Here is a 19,958-nt window from a genome sequence, read left to right as displayed (position 1 = left end):
GATCACCCAAATTTCAAGCAATCAGCAGTAAGAAGTGCGAGAGTCAGAGGCATAGTGCCAGCAGCACAGCTAAAATACGTCACTGGCTGGTTGCCTGAAACTACCCACTGTATAATCCTTCCTTTTAACACTATCTTTCACGGTGGAAGACAATAGATCCTTGTCCTTAACCCACGAGGTAATAACACTGTGACCGCAGGCCACTCTAGCCCCTGATGGCTGTCTGGAAGTCACTCTCTGCGGGATTGAACATCCATCTCCATGGCATGACTCACTCCATCATGTGTCACAGACTGAGTAAGACAATATGCACTTGTGTCACAGGAGGCAGCCGCTGACTCTGTGTGCGTGTATGTGTGCGAGCGTGCACATACAGTAAATGAGCATCACTCCTGTTATGAGATATGTGATCCCATATGACATTCAATTGTGTGTGTGTGTGTGTGTGTGTGTGTGTGTGCATGTGTGTACATACATCATTTCATCAGTAACAGACTGTGGTTCAGCAGGTGCAGAACCTCAAGGCAAATATCAGTGGCTTGATATTACAGGAGACATCTGGCGTGTGGACGTTTACGCTCAGCTGTGTGCATGTGCATAATGCATATCCGCACCATGTGGGTCCATGTGTGTGGGTGTGCATGTGTGTGTATGTGCAAGATTGGCCTTGCAGGTGTCTGCATTTCGACAATGTGTTTTTGTTATGATAGTGAGGGTGAGGCATGGTGTTCTCCAAAATGTGTGTGTGTGTGTGTGTGTGTGTGTGTGTGTGTGTGTGTGTGTGTCAGGGGGGCCTGAATTCCCCATGAGACATTTTTCTGTTTACGCAGTAACTCGTGGAGATCATCCGCCTCATGGGGACAAAATCCTCTCCTCATTTAAAAAAAAAACAAAAACAAAAGTGTTTTGGGTTACTGGTTCGTAGGGTTAAGCCTATACATGACTTGGTTTTAGTGAAGATTAGGATAAGGCTGTCATGAATTAATGTAAGTCAATACATACAATACAGTGTCCCCACACTGTTTCTATGTGGATGTATGTCATTTGATCATGTATACGTGCACATACCAGTGGTGTTACTTCATGCGAGTGCAGAGTAAAGTGAATGTGTTTCCTTCTGTATGTGACTCACCAGGTTGGCCTCACTGGGCGCGTGGTACTTCTCGGTGCCCATGCGCACCAGGCCATCGTTGTAAAGGAAGATGCGAAGCGGATCGCAGGAAGTGACCAGGATGTAGATGCGCAGGTCAAACTTGTAGCCCTCCATCAGGAAGGGCTTGTCCAGATACTCCTGAACAATAAAGTGCTCCTGGGCTGGCAGCTTCTCACAGTTACGGATCAGCGAGATCCTGGATAGACAGAATCTTTATTAATCCTTGGGGGGGAAATTGGGGTGTCGTCAGCAGCATAATAAAATATGGCATAGTAAAGACAAAAAAAGATAATTAAAAAAATGATAGATGGGAGCATAGCAAGGAGCATGAATATGACTGATGGCATTGTCATTGTCTTATATAGGTGTAATAGAAAAAAAAAGACCCAAACAGTATACAGGTTTTATATGTTTCAACATCATATTTCATTTCACAGACATTTAAGAAAGTTGGGGACATTTTTCTGGGATGCCAAGTCTGCTTAGTGTGGTGATATTTTAGATCCCATTCAAAGTCTTCACAACCAAAGATTTACTTTGCACCGCTCTTTTAGGAGCCAATGGAGAATTGGTATGGTGTCTCACTGGAACTATAGATGAAAACGAAAAGGAAAAAAAATCATTGTCCTATCAGTTACAGGTTTTGGCCTATCAATTACATGATGTTTTTGTTTGTTTGTCTGTTTGATTTTAAATTTCAAAATCCCACTATGTTGCAAAGTATATCAAGATGCGTTAAATTAATTATAATTTCTAATTCTAAAGTGAAAATACCCCCGAATGCATGTTTTGTTTCATTTTGTGTTGATTTTGCTCATCCTTTCTGATATGGTATGTGTGAATATACTTTATGTATATTGGAATATATGGAATATGGAATACCTATTCAGTGATTGTAATTGGCATTTACACTGTCTATGATTTTGAGAAAATAATGTGTGGATACCTGACAGAAAATGACACTGAATCCACATTTCTGCCAGGATTTGGGCTTTTAAAGGCTGTGGTCTTAAACTTTTGATCAGCTGATGAACAGCCTATTTCAGTTTAATGGTTGTTTGCAATAAATTGCTTACTCAAATTTTTTTTTGTCTCACTCCCATTTCTTCTTTTTGCATTTTGAAGCTCTACTTATAACCTTTTTAAGATCCAACAGTGCAAAATGTAAATTCTTGCAATTTCTCAACTGGTCTTAAGATTTTGATCAGGAGTGTATATGTATTATCACAGCTGTATTCTTACTGGAAATGTAGTGCATCTTGCACTAGACATTTGGCTCTTACCCAATAAATAACAGAAATATTAATGCCTTAGATCAGCGACACAACAAGTAACTGACAGTAAGGCATGCAAGGGTCAGAGAAGACTTCAGTGACCTTCCAGTGCATGCAGATATTTTTAGTGCATTCACTGAAAACATATGTAAATGAGTGAGCTAAGCCTGCCTCAGGTAGTTTCTGAGGGGAACAAGCTGTTTGGCTCAGTGGCACCTCAAACATTCCAGAATTTTGTTTCCATGTTGATTACCAGGCTTCATCTAAATAAAACAGTAGAATAAACAAACGTACAAAAAGAAAAAAAAAAATCCAGACAGGTACACAAATGCTGGCTTGTCCTTGCATTACACCGCCAGCATCTGGAGAACATTGTGATATTCTGACGCCAAAACTCCACTCCGTCTGTGCGGCAGAGTACATCAAACACTGTTGCAGGGTTTCTTGGCTCTGGGCAGGTTAATAGGAGCAGACGTTGTGCTCCGCTTCAACCTCCACTCTAATTCATTTGCTTTGGTCTCATGTCACTGGCACTCAGACCTTATAGTACGCAGGCCTTTGCAAGCTGGACTCAGGAACCCATGTGTGTGTGTACATGCAAAGGTGAGGGGCAGTGTTTTCAAAATTTTGTGTGTATGTGTATGTCTGTAGGGAGGGTGAGGGCTGCCACGAACAATCTGCCCCAATGTACAACTCCTGCGTCCAACCTGTATCACCGTCAGTCAGAGTTTGGGCTAAATTGGTTACATGCACAGCTTGGATGGGCCCATTATGCACATGCAAGGAGCTTAACTCTCGCAGTGACAATATTTAACCAAGATATATAGACCCAGTGGTACAAAATGTACAGTATGTGGTATTGAGGTGTGGTTGGCATCATGCCACCAGAAATAAAAAGCTCAAAACATTGTTCTGCTTTGTGGCTATGGTAATCACAGCAAGCTCATATCTTGGGGGCTGTCGAGTTATAATTTAACTGAAGTATTCACCTGCTCAGTTAACACTAATGAGCCAAAATTGTTGGAACATTGTCAATGAGCCGTTAAGTAGGCTTCATTTATCAAGTGTCAGAGGGGAAGAGCGCTAATCTAGAGTAGAATCAGGTATTGCCTTTTAGAGTGTGATGAAACAGGGCCTTAGATCATCACTCCCTCCTTCAGAGGCTTGTTTAAAAAAAAAAGGGACAGTGCATTGTTATGGGTTACTATAGCTTTATCAATCACTCCTACAAGAATGCTGTGTCATAGCCTGACACTAAGTTCGGATTGCTTATCAAAGCGATTGAACAGAAAAGAGCAGGGAGGAGCTGATGGGAGCCTGGCTGACGATGTGAGGAGCCGTCCTATCAGGCAGACAGTGAGCTGAATGATGAGGACAGGGTTAACGGTGTTAGTTAGCCAAAGAGGAGCAGCCGAGGAGAAGACGACATGATTGATGAGCCAGGGTGTCAGGTAATCACGGCCCACTCTCCCCTGCCTATTTAATTTGGCACCGGAGGGGATCTCGCCTTTTTAAGCCCTGTGCACAATTTTTTTTTTGTTTCTCTTCTAACAAGCTGCTCTTCAGACACAAACAATAACTTCATTTAGCTGGCCGACAGAAAAATAAATTACAGGGGGGAGGGGGGTAGATATAACTTAATTTCCTGCCGCGTCACGCCATGCAAAAAAATAGAGAAAAATCTAATCTTGGGGGCCGCCCGCTGCCGAACGGTAGAGCTAAACTCATCATCTTTCACTTTCTTAATGTATTGCAATAATTCAGCCTTTGCTGGCTTTTATTCTTTAATAAATAAGGGCTTAGCGTAGCATGGAGTTATAAGTAATGCTCACATTATACCAGAAAGGACAAATTCAAAGAGAGTGAGAGGGAGAGGCGAAGCACACTTGACTATTTGTACTTCAATACCCCCACCTATTGGTGCTGATGATGAATACAACCCAAAGTATTTCCTCATACAGGCACTTCAAGTATGAACTCTTCAAAGGAGTTTAAAAAAGCCTGACAAGAATACTTTTTTAATGTATTTCAGACACTGACCAGTTTCTACACATTCTGAAACACCCCAGAGATGTGAAAAGCACAAAAAAGCTCTTTTTAGAAAACATGTTCTAGTTTTACCTCATAATACAGACACATATGCACAATCAAAAACTTCAATTAGGGCTCTTTAAAGAGTCTGTCATCTTCAGAACCACTTGGTTTGCAGTCTGATGGTCTGCGGCCTGGACTGCTAAAAAATAGCTGTAAAGAATTCTTAGCTGCATTAAGTGCCAGCTGGATCAGATTTGTCATGTAAGACAACATAAGTCAATATCACTAAGCTTAGGTGCAGCCAATTTAGTACTCTTCTGTTGCTGACCCCTCTTGACAATTGAAATTTATTTACCTTTTGATTTTAGTTGGCAGTTCAGTGAAAACATGGCAAGAAAACAGGGTGACATAACATCACGAGGTAAAGACATCACCCCATGTGATTACAAGTCTGATATCAGGCACCAGGGCTTGCCCTTGTTTTAATTGAGACAAACTATTGAGAGACTGGGTTCCCTGCAGCTGCTGGCTTGCTCCATTTCCTATTCTGACTGGGTGTCCGCTGATGGAGCCTCATAACAGGAACCAATAATCACATGCAGAGACCTTCAGGGAAGCGACTAAATGCCAGAGACCCTGTGTGTGTGTGCGTGAGTGTGTGTGTGTGTCCTCCACTGGCAGCAATAGCCTCTGATTTATGGCATGAGTGACCATCAAGGAGAATGGGGCCAACAATGAGATTCAGTGCACCCTCTCCGCGCAAACACGCAAACTGGCACCATCTGTGATGCTATTTACATAGATGGCTGTGTCAGGGTTACATGGCCTTTGTTTTGTTGCGCTTGTCGTCTACTTGGTCTATTGCTAACTTCCTCCCTCACTCAGTCACTACCTCCTTATCCTCTGTGTCACTCATTCTCTCCCCCCCCCCCGCCTCCATCAGTCCCTCAGTCGATGTGTGAGATTGCTCCAGGGCGCTCGCTTGCCTCCGCCAGCCCCTGACCTACCCATGACCCATGGCTCCGTTAGCGGGTTTGACGATAAACGTCTTCTGCTTGCGTTTCCTGCGCAGCTCCTTGACGTAGTTCTGGAACTGAGTGTACTCAGCAGGGAAGATCCACGTTTTGGGTATGAAGCTGTACTCCTGAGGCTGGCATTTGATCATCCTGGAGAAAGGAAAACGATGAGGAGGAGCATGTTTACTGTGAAGAGTGACACCTTGTACCTCTCGACGGTAACATTTTGTACTTTGAGCTGCATTTTCTGGCAGTGCAGTAGCAGTTTGATTTTACTGTGATTTTACTGGAGTGCGGCGTGTACTGATGGAAGGCTACAAAATCCAACTCTATTTCTTGTGTATTTTTTCAAGTGCCAACTAGCTAAATACCAAACTTTGACATGCTCTCATTTTTGCACACCACCAGCTAAATCAAAGGCCTCTGATCTGGTGTACTAAAAGTAGATGAAACTTACTTGGACATGTTCCTTGCCAGGCAGTCTTTCCGACAGATTTCACCCATGCCAGGGAAATGGTTAATTCTCTGCAGAGGGACAGGCAGACATAATAATGTTGTTAGGGCCATTACGCTACTCAATTCTACCCCCACCCCTTCGTAAAAATGAGCACATTAAAGGCAGCAGCCTGAAGTGAGCTTACAATGTTCTGACATTTATGCCCAATTACGGACTCAAAACAAAAAGGTGACGCTGAGACCTTTCATAACCCTTATTTAGTATACCACGTCATTTTTTTGTATTTTAAAGGTTGGGGAGGGAGGAGGGGAGGGGGGCAAAAAACGATCAATCTCAACTCAGAGGAGCCGAGGTAATTGGTTCTGCATCGCAGGCTCCTGCAGTGACAGTTGAATGAATTGCTTTGAATGCGCTGAAGGGGGGTGCGGGGGGGTGTAAAGGAAAAACTCAGGGTTTTCTGTATTCTTTGACCAAATGAGCCTGAACAGGGGCGTTAATTAGGCTCGTATGAACTGAAACTTGACAGCAAACTTTCAGAGTAAATCACTAAAAGGAACGAAGGAGAAAAAAAATGAAAAAGAGAGAGAGAGAGAAGGAAAGGGGAAAAAACAAGAATGCAGAGTGTAAAAGGAATCCGTGATTATTATCCAAAGAGACAGATGTAATTAGGGATTCAGAGGAGATCGCACAATTATGCCAATGCAGAGAGTCGACATAGCATGTGAGAGGAAATCAAAACCAATTGTTGAGGGACTTCTCTTCTTCAGAGGAATAATCTCATGAAGCACAACATCAGCACAGGGGAGCAATCGACAGCAAATCACCAGTTCTCTGTGAAACATTAGCCATGATGCTCCGCTTTAGAGTATTTGTAATGTTCAATCTATTTAGCTGAACCCCTGCTGCCCCTATTCTAACAAGCCATACTCTCTCTGACTCGCCTGTGATTTCATCGATCATTAGTGTCCAGTTTAATCAAATAGGCACTTCAGAAGATGGATGACTAACACATGGACCTGAAGGGGAGCAGCCAAGTTCACTCAGCAGGACAAGGAGGTCAAAAAGAGGTGAGGCCACTCTCAGACCAGTGCACGGGTCTCAGAGAAAACCTTGTTGTTTTGCTCCGTCACGTCAACATCACTAGTGACATCTGAAAACCCCACTCCCGTCTTCCTGCTCACAACTTGTCAGTCTACCTGTCAGTCTTCCCATCTGTCTTTACAGAAATTCTGTCATTCTCTCTTCCCCTCACTCTCTCCTGTCTTTCTTGCTTGCTCTGTCTCCCTCTCACCACCCAGGGTCTGAGTAAAAGCAGATGGGCAGAGTCAGGGCGAGTGTCTTACGTTTCACTGTGACAGGCTACGGCAGCCAGCCTGCCTTTGTGTGGGCAGGCAGAGCAGTTGTTGTTTGGCCCATCAGGTGGCACAGACTTCAAGATTCCCCCCCTTCACTTCACCTGTCCTTTCTTCACCCTCTGTCACTTTCCCTAACTGCATCCATCGTATCTTCTTCCTCTGTTTCTATTGCATCGCCTTTCCTCCTCTGTCCTCTCCTCCCTCCTTTCACCTCTCCCTGAGACAGGTGGAGAAAGCAGGGCAGTGTGTGAGGACATGATAGGCCTGAGATGGGGTGGAGAAGCTGGAGTCACCGACACTCAAGTCAAGACAGAGACTAATCATGTTCAGCTTTATCACATTTTCCACCACATGGTCCAATGGCTCAGCTGCAGCTAAGTGAGCCATGTTCTTCTTGCGTGACTGACGCCCAGCTGCTGCCTCACCTGATGCCATTCAGCACTAGCATTTCTGGGGGTATATTGCTTGCACATATGATGATTATAGTATGGCAATACATACTTGACCTTACTTGATGGATACCACCTTATTCCATGTTCTGCTCTGATAAGGACACTGTCACCGTGTACAGACAGTAATGGACATGCATTTTTGCATAATGGTTACAATACACGATAACATGCCTTAAAATTTTCTGTGTATATGTATGGACTTCTGTATTGTAAATGAAAACATGAAGCAGAAACGCACATCATGCATATGGCAGTGAATTCATATTTTTTTATATTCCTCCCACTGTTTTATAAATGACATATACACTGATGTTTTTCATAAAGTTTTTTTTTTTTTTGTTATTTTGGTTCATTGTATCATATATTACACGCATATTACATATCCTCCTGGACCCAGTTTCCCCATGCGAATGTTTAAAATTTAAACCCACATTGAACTTTAAAGTCCTTTTCTTTTCTTCTTACTTGCACTGAAAGTGTACAAGGTCTGTTATGTTTTCAGTGGCGTTCATACCCCTTCTCTCATAATTTCTTAACTTATATAAATTATAATAATTTCTTATCACTCTCATAATTTCTTACAGTCACATACTAGCATAAATGAAATGTATGCATGTGTTTTTTTTTGTTTGGCAACAGCACTATTCTCGGGTGAGCTAACACTGGATTCTGTCAATAAATCAAAATGTGTTTGAAAGCTGTATTTGCTTATTTATGGAGGGATATCTACAGTGTACTGTATAATATATGCTTTGTACTGTCACTATGTGCTGTATGTGAGGCTTTGTTGTCCTTATGCCATGTGTGTCCATACATACTATGTTGCCAATTTGTCACTGTGTCAATGGTAAGGGTTAAAATTCTGTGCAGTGATTGTGAATCTGCTAACAGGTATACACAGAGACAAAATGATTATTCTAGGTATTAATTTCAATGTATGACAAAGAGAATAACACTGCAGTTACAATTCACATGCAACCACAATTTACTTCACACATTTCGAATCTTGGGAGGGGGGCTTGCATCACAGTTTTACAAGGTTTAATAGATTTATCTCGTAGCAAAGGCCTACTATACTTAGCTCCAAATGCTTTGTGCTTTATTAAGTTCAAGGAATCCGCAGGTAATCTTGTCGTGTTTATCCAACCCTAAGTGAAGGAGTATTTGAAGGAAGGGATTTAGCTTCCTTCAGAGGAAAGTCATTTAGAGAAGATTCTGTAAGCACGGGGGGTTAAAGCATCTGTCGTGTTTCTTTCATCCTTCAAATCCCTTTCTTCTGGGGTACTGTGCCGTTTCATCTCAGAGGCATCTCTTTCACCTTTTCTCTAACGGAAATCTTGGGGAAAATCCCTACCTCACCTCACCTAGCCTACTCGTGATATATGCTGTGGCACGCGTTTTTTTTTTTTTTTTAGCATTTTGTTTATCCGTGAAAAGTCAAGTGAGTGCATATGTTTCTGCAACATCTTTCAGTGCTACTTATGCACATTCACACCTGGGAGGTGCCAAGTACGACTGGTCTGCTGCTGTTGGCCACTTAGCAGCTGTACAGGGGCACAGGAGTTAAGCTACAGATTTTTCCCATCAGAGCAGGGCTTGAAACCAGCCACCTTGCAGTCACCAGCTCTCTTCTCTAACCTCTAGGCTACTGCGACCCCAACAAGGTGTGCTGACTTGAAAGCGTCACCGTGCTGTGTACCTGATAGTTCCTGAGCTCAGCGATTTTCTCGTGCTGCACGGCCGAGTCGTTCCAGATGAGGTTGGCAGTCTCGTCTTCATCCCGGGTCTTGATGAAGTCCATCTCATTGATGGCAATGCGAACTAGGGGGAAAACATCAACCACTCACATTTAATTGTATTTCATTAATGCAATGAACTTGTCAGAAATTTGGAGTGATTCCATACACTGAATTTAGAAAAAAATATGCCAAAAGGACTTTGTAGCTATGTTTATGATGAGGAATAAACTTGATTGATTTTTATGAAGGCAAAATGAAAACAACTTCTGATGTAGACCCACATATCACATATTTCTACTTTCCACATCAATGTTTCACTCAAACATTTTGCCAGACTGAAATTCTGTGTTTGCATACTACATTAAGGGGCAAAATGAATTCTGGAGCATATAGATCAAAAAGCTCACAGCAATATTTACCATTTGTGCAGCAGCTACAGAGCAGCCGGTTGTAATACCTTTCTTCAAAAAGATAAATTAATGGTCTGTAATGCATTCAAATCCCTCTGGAAACCCCAAAGTATGAGAGTTAGGTGGCAAGCGCATTTGGACATTAATCCAATGACTATTCATTATTCAGTGACTAATGAAAAATTCATATGCCCTAACGAAATGAGGTATTAATTAATTTCTTGAAAGCCTTCACAAACCTGGAGACGGCTGGTCTAATGTTGCATGATGGCACTTGAATGGGAAAAAGATGTTTCCGCTGTGACTTCATCCATCTGTTGGCATCAGCGGAGACTAATAGCGTTTTGCTAACTGAAACGGGGGGGGGCTTACGTGGCAGTTGGCCCGTGCCTACAGTTACCTGCACAGTCTTAGTCAGGGTTTTTGGGTACGCAGCTACAATCCATCCGTTCTTACTAAATAGACATCCTTGGGGCCAGAGTTTTCATCCCCTTCTCAGTGGGTGTAAAGTAAATATTCAACAGCATATTTCTTGACCTTTAACCTTACCCTGTAATACTATCAATCCTGAAAAAGCAAAAAAGACAGGTGCAAAAGAGGCAACAGCTAAAATGTGCCATTCATCTGGCCCTTAGTGTTCATTTTCCCCCAAAATAGCCCTGAACCGCCCCCAAAATGGCCGCTGAGAGGGTCTCGTCACAGCTAGCGAACTGACTCACAGCTAGACTCCCATCTACCTACAGCCCTAAACATCTACTTGCTGCTGCTGACTCCTTATTTTCATAGGTTGTAGTTCACCCCTGAGAACGACACCGCCACACAATATACTGAATACGCGAGGAGTGCTTACTTCGCTCTTTTGGCCCTTCCCAAAAACCCTCACTGCCAAGTTAAATTACCTCAATAGAGATTTATTTATCTTTGTGCAAAAAGGCTGAACTGTCTCTGCGTGAACCCCAGTTTCGCCGGACCGCAGCTCTATTAGGTCTCATTTAGGACATTAAAGAACAGCTGCCTCCTTCAAACCATCCACCACAGCAAATTAGATTTTATTGTTGAGCCAATATTGTAATTGGATTTGCAGTGGTTTGAGGGACTGACTGAGCCCTGTTGAGAACTGTTTCCCAAATAGTGGATTAATATGCAATTCACTGTGTCACAGAACATTAATCTTACCCGAGCAACACTACCCTCCCAAACGTTGGTTTCACCCTCGTATGAAACTTTAATAAAGAGAATCAAAATATAAACTCAGAGGCTTGAAATACAATACACGTCTTTGGAATAAGCATAACGGGGCAAAATCTGGGCCAGAATAATCTGATCTGACATAGCGCCGGCTTACACTGTACATAGGAATTGATCACTTACTGCATGCAAATGAATTTTATTGATGTAGTGTCTTGATAAAGGAATTTCCCTCTGCAGCAGCTAATAAAGAAACAGCACTACTACAACTGATAGTACAACCTCTTCCGCTGCGATTAAAATGTTTCAGGCTACATTTTTCCTCAGTAACAGTTTCATTCTTGACTCGTGTGCACTGGGCCACGGGCCAAGTTTCTATTCAAAAAAAGAAAGTTGTTACTAGGATAAAGCCTCTTTTCATCTTACACTAGCTCTTTGCACTAGCTTTTCAGCTGAATCGAGCTGTGCAATCAAAAGATTTTGCATCTTTGTAGAGAGATTTTTATGTGATGTATTTGCTCGTTGTTGTATCTCATTGACTGTTTTACTGTCTGAAAAGTACTTCATCGCTCTGATTTCAAACTTGACTATTACATTTCGATTTATGATGTTTGCCATACCAATCTCGTATTTGGTGCCAGCCACATTGGCGGTGATAGTGCCTTTCTTCTTTTTGGTGTGCACCTTCCTCTTTCCACTGCTCTGGTAGGAGCCCGCAGATGACACGTTCACGGGGGACGCTCCTTGATCCTCTGGAGCAAGAGACAGACATGCAGCAAGATGAGATATAGTCACAGCTCAAGTGCCAGACTGGGAGGGAGGAAGCAGTGGTCACTGGAGCCTTCTAATGCATTTCTCTAATATCAGCATCGGATTTAGTATGTTTTTTTTGTGTGTGTCACTGGAGTGTAAATGAATGAGAGGACTTGTTTTGCATATAACTGCTTCATTCTCCTTTCATCATTATCTGTGTTTGTGTGTGTGTGAGATTCCTGATGAACAGGCAGTAAATGTGTTGCTTGTGCATTTATATTTCATATATTCAATCACTGCATCACTGCACGATCAGAAATTCAGCCAATTGTGCTGAATCAATCTGCTAAAAGAAATAAATTGAATGAATGTCTCTTACTTCAGCCTGAATCATTATGAACAATTTTCAATGGATTCTCGAAAAAGGACACTGTAGTGACCTAGAAGAATATTACGCATTACTGCAGCTGTTTATTAATGGAAACAGAATTTGGAACAGAATTAAGTACTGAATCAAATTGTTGACTCGCAAAGTTTACAAACTCAAATCAAATCATTCCAAAGAAGAAAAATCATTCTTGAATCAAGCTGCCAACTAGTGATTCATGAATCAAACTCTAGCAGATATGCAAGCCCACCAACCACTGGCGTTATTAGTATGACCCATGACGGTCCTGGGACACTTTGACATTTCCTACTCACCTCCATCGTTGGGAGGGGAGGGCATCTCAGGGGCTAGCGGACAGGAGGGACGAGCCGAGCTCTCTGCCAGGCTTGGTGGGCGGACCGTCTGGGGCACTCACAGCGCCCCCTGGATGTTCTCTCACAATAGATAGCCTTCCCTGTCTGGACTATATGGACGATCCAGTTCTGGGTAGCCTGATGCTGGGGGGGCTGGAGGAGGGTGAGGGGAGGGTGTGGGGGGTTGAAGGGGGAAACAACGGGGAGGGGGGAGGGCCTCTGGAGGATCTGCACGGCCCCAGCTTATTTATAGCTCCCAGAGGAGAGGAGGAGTCAGGAAGGGATGGACAAAGGGATAGATAGGGGGATGCCTGTGAAAGAGAAGAAGAAAAGATTTTTTTAAAGCTGTGGACTGGTAGGAGGCAGATTGCTTAAGGGGTGAGTGAAGTACACACTCTAGTGTGGATCAGTGCACGCTTTCTCACTGCAGTGGAGTGGAGTGGACACACTTTTGATGTAAAGCAGCAGCAGCATCAACACATGAACCCATTGCAGCATGTGTATCAGTCAATCTGACACCAAGTGAAACACTTCAATGGAAACACTGCACAGCCCAGGCATTGTTGTAATAAAATAATCGAATGCTGCATGAGGCCTGCTAGGCAAATTGGTATTCCATGGAGGCATTGTGAAATAGTAATGTGGTTGTCAAGAAAAGGTTTGCAGCTTCTTGTGTCTCATGCTTGTGTCAGCTGTGTTTCTTTTTAATGGCAGGAGCTCAATCCATTCAGACAGATGGCATTTTTACAGTGGTTATGACAAGTATGCTTCAGGCTAGCCCTATGAACAGGCTGGGAAATTAGCGCCAGTCACCAGGGATATGCTGCTATTGTTTGTCTACTCTTCCAGCCACTTTGGCAGGTAACCAACCATCACTAAGACATCCTATTAAACCCTAAAAATATTGTTGGCTGGAGTGGCGCTGTGACTTGGTGGTTTGCACTATTGCCTCACAGCAAGAAGGGCCTAGATTTGATTCCCAGCTATTTCTGTGTGGGGTTTGCTTTTTATCTACATTTTTTGTGGCTTTCCCCCAGGTGCTTTGATTCCAAAGACATGTGAGTTGAACTGGAGACACCAAATTGAGCATAGTTGAATGTGACTGATTATGTGACTGCCTGTGTTCACCCGGTGATGCACTGGCATCCCATCCAAGGTATTTCGTTGCCTTTCATCCTATGCATGCTGGGATAGGCTTCAGCTGCCCATGACCCTGAATAGAGATAGTGGATAAAGACATTAAATGAGCTATTAACTGGTCAAATAATGAAAGTGGATGATTAATTGTGGGAATTACCAGCAACTGTGGCCTGTAAACACAAAAAGCAGCTCTGCCAGCTCTGCCTGTGGACCTAAAACAGTAGAAATGAACAGTAAAAATGAAGAGAATGGGAAAAACTCTTGTCAAGATCTTTTGATTTTGCAAAGAAAACATAAACCAGTCAGCTTACATCTACAGTAGCTGTTTTATGTGGCTTTGCTTATATTTCATAAAGAGATCAATAGTAGCCTCTAGTGGTGAGAATGTACTGAGAAGCTTATTTCCCATCCACCATTGTAAAGCACCCACACAAAGATGCACATGCATGTGTGTGGATATATACACATAGGGTATAATACACACAGACTGGGTTGAAATTTACCCAGAGTGATTCGATCACCATCAGCACAACAAATTAGAATGGAGAAACAATCCAATGGCACTATTCGTTCACTCAGTGTGCCTCTCTCCCTGTCAGCTCCGTGCTCTGCCTGTGCTAAGCAGAAGACATTGATCCTGGGGAGGACAGAGACTGCGGTGAGTTGAGGAGAGAGAGGAGGACAGCAGCAACAGGGAGGGGGTGATAAAGTGAGCCAAGCTTTGCTGCTGACACCAGCCCCCCCCCCCCCAGGTGTTGTACTAGCTCTCCATACAGGGGTCAGGGCCCCTATCGCTATAGGAGCACCAGACCTTTCTGTCATGTAAACCCTGAGGAGCAAGGCATCTGAACACAAATGATGCACCTAAACACAAACACACATGACCGGGCACTCCAGCAAGCAATCTGTCAAACACACACACAAACAGACATACACATGATGATGATCCTACATTTGCCTCATACTACAGTGACAATCATTAATATTGATTGATATTCAGAGAAACAACATTGTTTTCTATTTTTTCTGCTTTATCGACAGTGATAGTAAAAAGAGACAAAAAGGGCAGGAGTGAGAGAGGGGATGACATGCAGCAAATAGCCCGGCTCAAAATCCAACACGCTGCACCAGGTGAGCCACTGGGGCACCCAAAATATTATTTTACTGAACTTTGTGTGGCATATCAATATCTGGCATCTCATATCAACATCTTGACCATTTCCATTACAACAATTACTCTACATTAAGTTTAATTTAAGCTCAGTGAGAGTAATGTGCTAAATAAAGGTTAAATAAGAAAGAAACAAAGAAACATGCAAAGAAACAAACAAAGAAAGAATGTTTTAATACTGCTGATATGCCAATATCACTAGCCTAATTATTAATTGTGAAAACTCCATTGTCTCAGATTTTTGGCCTTAGGTCATATTACCATGATTAGCTGAAATAGAAGCACATTTGCAACCTGAGGGTATTTTTTCCCATTACTTCTACAGATAATTTTTTTTTTAAATTGTCATCGCAGATGATTTAAATTATATCTCGTACTGTGTGCTTGTTTGCTCCACTACTATGTGAGGTCACAGCCAAGCAAACAGAGCATGTCTCATGTTTTTTTTTTTTTTTTTTTTTTTTTTTTTTGTGGTATTGGTGGTTGTTGGCCACAAGATGGCCCACTTTCACTTGGATTCTGAATGAAAGAGGTAGGATTTCACTGTAATGAAACACCAGACATTAATCAGCTGTACCTCCACCACAGAGATATCACCGACAAACTGGGCATCGTCGAGGCGCATTAGGCAGTGAAACATACCATCAGTTTGTGACGTCACAGCATTGAATTTAGCTCAGCGGCCTCTGTCACATATGATCCCCTCTCTATCCTGTCTCTCCAGTCCCTTTAAGTTGGCCAGCCAAACAAAGCAGAAATACTATAAAATAATTTTCAACTATAGAAAGCATAGAGTTTTCTCACAACATGTTGACGGTAAAGAACATGGCGATACTGACGACTGGTATACATCCATTGTTTTTTTTCACTATTTTAATTATTTTACCTCATTGTAGTTTTTCATACCTTTTCTGATCTAATGTAAGAGTTTTTAAACTATTAAACAAACAAATAAATGAATATTTTCATTCATATGTTTACTTATATGTGGGAATTAAGCCTGAGACCTCCCACACAATTGGGGTCCATTATTTGTAAAGGTTGAACATACTCATAATCATGTTTCACTGCTAGTGTTAGAGAAAATATATATATCTATATCTATAGATGCTCAAGGGCACATGACAAGTTATTGACACTGACATTTTTTGTTGTGGTATATCCACCACTGTTGTTGGCTTTTGTTTCAAGAAATTGTTTGAGATGAGGAAATCACCAGTGCATGCTTCTACTTAAATGCCCTACTTTCATGATATAATATCACTGTAGTGTGAACTTTTTAGATTTTCCATAAATTTCACCCAAAAGCCAAATATCCCTAACTTTTTGTGAGTAGTGTATATATATAGAGATATAGATATATATATATAGATAGATAGATAGATAGATATAGATAGATAGATATAGATATAGATATAGATATAGATATATATAGATATAGATATAGATATACATATCTCACAATGAGCATTAATAACAAACTCTTTAAGTCTTTCCACTGAAGACGGTGTAATCCAATAATCATATAATGCAATGGCACAGTTTCTCCAGAAGAGAGAGCCAGAGAGCTAGCAGTGCTGAGCAGAGGAGCCAGGGTTGGGATGGATGCTGAGCTCATGCTTTTCCTCTCTGCCATAAAGAAAGGCCTCATTGTGAGGAGTCAGCTCTTCAAAAAGCTCATCTGCATCCTCCTCTATTTTACAGCCCCAACATGACAAATGGACGCTTGTCTTTCAGGGTAACAGGCCACGCTTGCACCCCCCCACCCCCATCCTGCACGTGCAGAGGGTATATGGGTGTATCATGGGTGTATGTCACATAGGTTGTAAAACAATCAGTCATGAAACTTGGAGATCAGAAATGTTGACAGAGATGGCTATTTTGTTCTACAGGTTCAGGCTACATCACAGATTTTAGTGATAAACTCTTGATTATAGTTCAAAACACTACCAATAAATGTATCCTTACACAGACATTACCCTGCTTTTACAAAACAAAGCCACTTCAAAAATGTCTTTTATTTCAAAGGCTAGAAAAGACAACTAAAATTACTCTACAAGAGACTTGAAACTTGAACTAAAGCAGCAGTTTCTATTCATGCATGACAACCGGTGACACACCTACAAGATGAGTCCCTTCAACAACCAGCGGTACATCCCCGAGGGGCTTGTTTTATGCTCCTCTCTCTGCCTTACATGAAAGTGCGCCTTCAAAGCAGACGTCAAATACAGGATCAATAGAGAGGCTCAGGGAAACACCACTTAGCCTTCTGTTATGGTGAATGAGCGGCGTTCGCAGGCATGAGTACACTCTGGTCTTGCCATTACAGCAGTGCTGCAGCCTGGGGCTATCCATAACCATATGAGACAGCAGAGACAGTGGCTAACCACAGAACCATGCTGTACTACTACATTTGTTTGCCTTGAGAAGCAAACATAAACAAACACATCTTCATGGAAAAAATGGACCCAGACTTCTTTTGTACAATGAATGGTCTAATGACCTTGTCACTGGACTCTTCCTGCATTTAAAGGCAAGATGTCGGCATGATTCTATGTAATCATGATGGTATTGTTCCACACAATTGCCAGAAACACACATTTGCAGCGTCTCTTATGTAAACACTGGCTCTGCTTCTATCTATATCTATCTGGCCACTGCTACCACATTGTCCTTTCTGGAAAAATGATAGCTGAGTTTGCTGAATACTCTCATGAGAGAGTAAGTTGGTTTAGAGTTGCCAGTGCATCTAAAATTAGCCCAAACTGGTGACCCGACTCTGGCTTCATGATATCTTCCAGATACGAGGAGGAGCAAGTGTGGGAACTGCCGGCCCACGGGTACAAAAATGCACCAAGAAACAGCTGAATGCCAAACTTAACTTTAACAGTGAGAATCTGCAGTAATACAGGCTAAACGTGGTCAAACGCAAGATTCAGCAAATGCCTACAAAATGCTTTTACACATTTCATTAGTGACATTCTCATTTGCATTTTCTATAAGACAAAATGGGGCAAAAACATAAGTGAACAAAAACCATGCATGCTCTAGTGTGTGCATATGTGTGTCAGTTAAAAATCACGGCACTGTTATAGCTTTGTGCACATGGGAGGATTATCAACACAGATGAATATGGACTCAAGCTATTAATCAAATGCTTAGCCCTAACTGCTTATCTAATCCTGTGTGATTATTGCCAGATTAGATTGGGCTTCAAAGGGGCCGTAGAGTCAGATAACCTTGCAAGGGTCTGTATCAACTAGAGGAGTCACCAACATCACCCAAGGAAAGAGCAAGAGCTAGAGAAAGAGCAAGGTCCTAACAAGTAAAACTAACATTACTTGTTAAAGCAATCCACTGAAAAACGCATGCATCCTAACATGACCAGCAGGATCACTCGGGTAACTGAGCATGCTGTCATAGGTGCACTATTGTCCCATTTTGCCGAGTAAAAACCGACCACCACAACATATTACATATTACATGTACTTTTAACATGGAAATTTGACAACTGACAAATATCTAAAATAATGAATTAGGCTTATTTACATGTTAGCCCTGTCTTTGTATAGCATCATCAGTCACCTCCCCATCTATTTTCTGTCACATCACTATCCCAAATAAGGGCCAAAAAACCCAACTGCGATTTCAGACTTTTCCTCTGCAAAACTGCTATGCTGACTGTATCAGCACACATCCTACAGTGATGCAAAAACTTCAGCCTAAATAGAATAAAAGATTAGTCATATCATAACACCCCTAATAGCCTTATCTCTGGGATATATCCAGGAAGTAGGATACCATCCAGAAACCTTATGTTATGCTGTTATGATTATGTAATCCATCTGCCCTGCTGGGAATGGTCATCTCCAGATGGGCTATGTCATAGACTATGCAGTCTGCCAATAGTGTGTCACAGTAGCCTACAATCGGGCCAGAGTAGAATAAATCAATTAAAAAAAAAAAAAAGTCTTTTTATACCAGTTCCTTCAAGTAGATAATCAGGTTCACTTCATCATCTGCTATGATCTGAAGCAGTCTCTGAGATGCAGCAGCGTGCCTCAAGAACCAAAACTAAGCAGAAAATCTTGCGAGGCAAAACGGACTTCTCAAGAAAGCTTGCAGAGCAGAGCTAGCCTCAGCTAAGAGGCTATGCTACAGAGAGCAGCAAGGGGACCTGTCACAGCCAAGCATCTAATATGGTATCTTCCAGATCACTGGAAGGAGAGTAGGCCGTCCCCTTTTAGAAATCTCTTCTGTATATTGGGATTAACAACACTTGGTTCCATAGATTATTGGATGCTCTCACAAAATTGGTTACGTTTGTAAATTTGATGACACAAAGCCGGCTTGATTGCTATCATTTTGTTGCTAGCACACAGTAGCTAGCGTTAGGTCGCTAGCCACTTGTATAGGTCAGGTGGAGGGATGACAGACAGGGAAGGAATCTGGCACTGCCCGCTGTTACTTACAGTATGCTAGCAACAATCACAGCCACTGCATCGTTAACTTGTCGGACAAATGCCGAGGGTGTTTTTATTATTACTATTATTACTTCTTGTACAAAATTAACGACTGCCAGCGATAAATTCGTGAATTAGACTCTATCTAATATTTCAAATAAAAACGGAATGACACTGTATGCTGCTCCCTAGTTAGCTTAGCCGAGCTAACTAGCTTAGGATGGAGAGGCGAAAGCCAAGTAGCTCAGTTACCTTATTTATTCCGGCACTGGCAGTGCAGTGCTTATCTCAGCCGGACGACACAAAACCTTTAGCCCGGTCGATATGAGAGACGTCAGGGAAATTCTCCTTAAAAGCTGTCCGGCCCCAGGAGTGGTTTCAGCACTACACCACTGTATATATCGTGTATAGAGGCGTTACTACTGGCGACAGTTTGCATTTGGTCCTGTGCAGACACTAAAAATCAGTATGTTGTAGTCCTGCTGTGCTTTGAGCGCTGGAGAGGGTACACGGGTGAAACCATTCAGTCCGTAAGGAGGGGGGGGCGGAGGGGGTGCGGAGTGAAGTGCTGAAGTTTGCATTCTCAGTCCCACACTACGCTTACTGAAAGGC

The 19,958-nt window shown here is 42.3% G+C and overlaps 1 protein-coding gene across 1 annotated transcript in view; it reads right to left on the bottom strand.

Moving 5' to 3' along the window:
* The window catches only part of ttll7 (tubulin tyrosine ligase-like family, member 7), a 69,397-nt gene extending 56,720 nt beyond the window's left edge, over positions 1 to 12,677 (bottom strand). The window contains exons 1-6 of the mRNA XM_030048997.1: positions 12,534 to 12,677; positions 11,699 to 11,830; positions 9,441 to 9,562; positions 5,935 to 6,002; positions 5,469 to 5,627; positions 1,133 to 1,349 (exon numbers count right to left, since the gene is read on the bottom strand). Of these exons, the coding sequence (XP_029904857.1) occupies positions 1,133 to 1,349; positions 5,469 to 5,627; positions 5,935 to 6,002; positions 9,441 to 9,562; positions 11,699 to 11,830; positions 12,534 to 12,558 (723 nt within the window). The 5' untranslated portion in view covers positions 12,559 to 12,677. The remainder of the gene's footprint in view (positions 1 to 1,132; positions 1,350 to 5,468; positions 5,628 to 5,934; positions 6,003 to 9,440; positions 9,563 to 11,698; positions 11,831 to 12,533) is intronic.
* Positions 12,678 to 19,958: the final 7,281 nt, after the last annotated feature.

Source organism: Myripristis murdjan, chromosome 4 (assembly GCF_902150065.1).
Source record: "Myripristis murdjan chromosome 4, fMyrMur1.1, whole genome shotgun sequence".
Taxonomy (NCBI): Eukaryota; Metazoa; Chordata; class Actinopteri; order Holocentriformes; family Holocentridae; genus Myripristis; species Myripristis murdjan.
The sequence above is the reverse complement of the archived record's forward strand: the minus strand, read 5'-3'. Positions and strand labels throughout refer to the sequence as shown.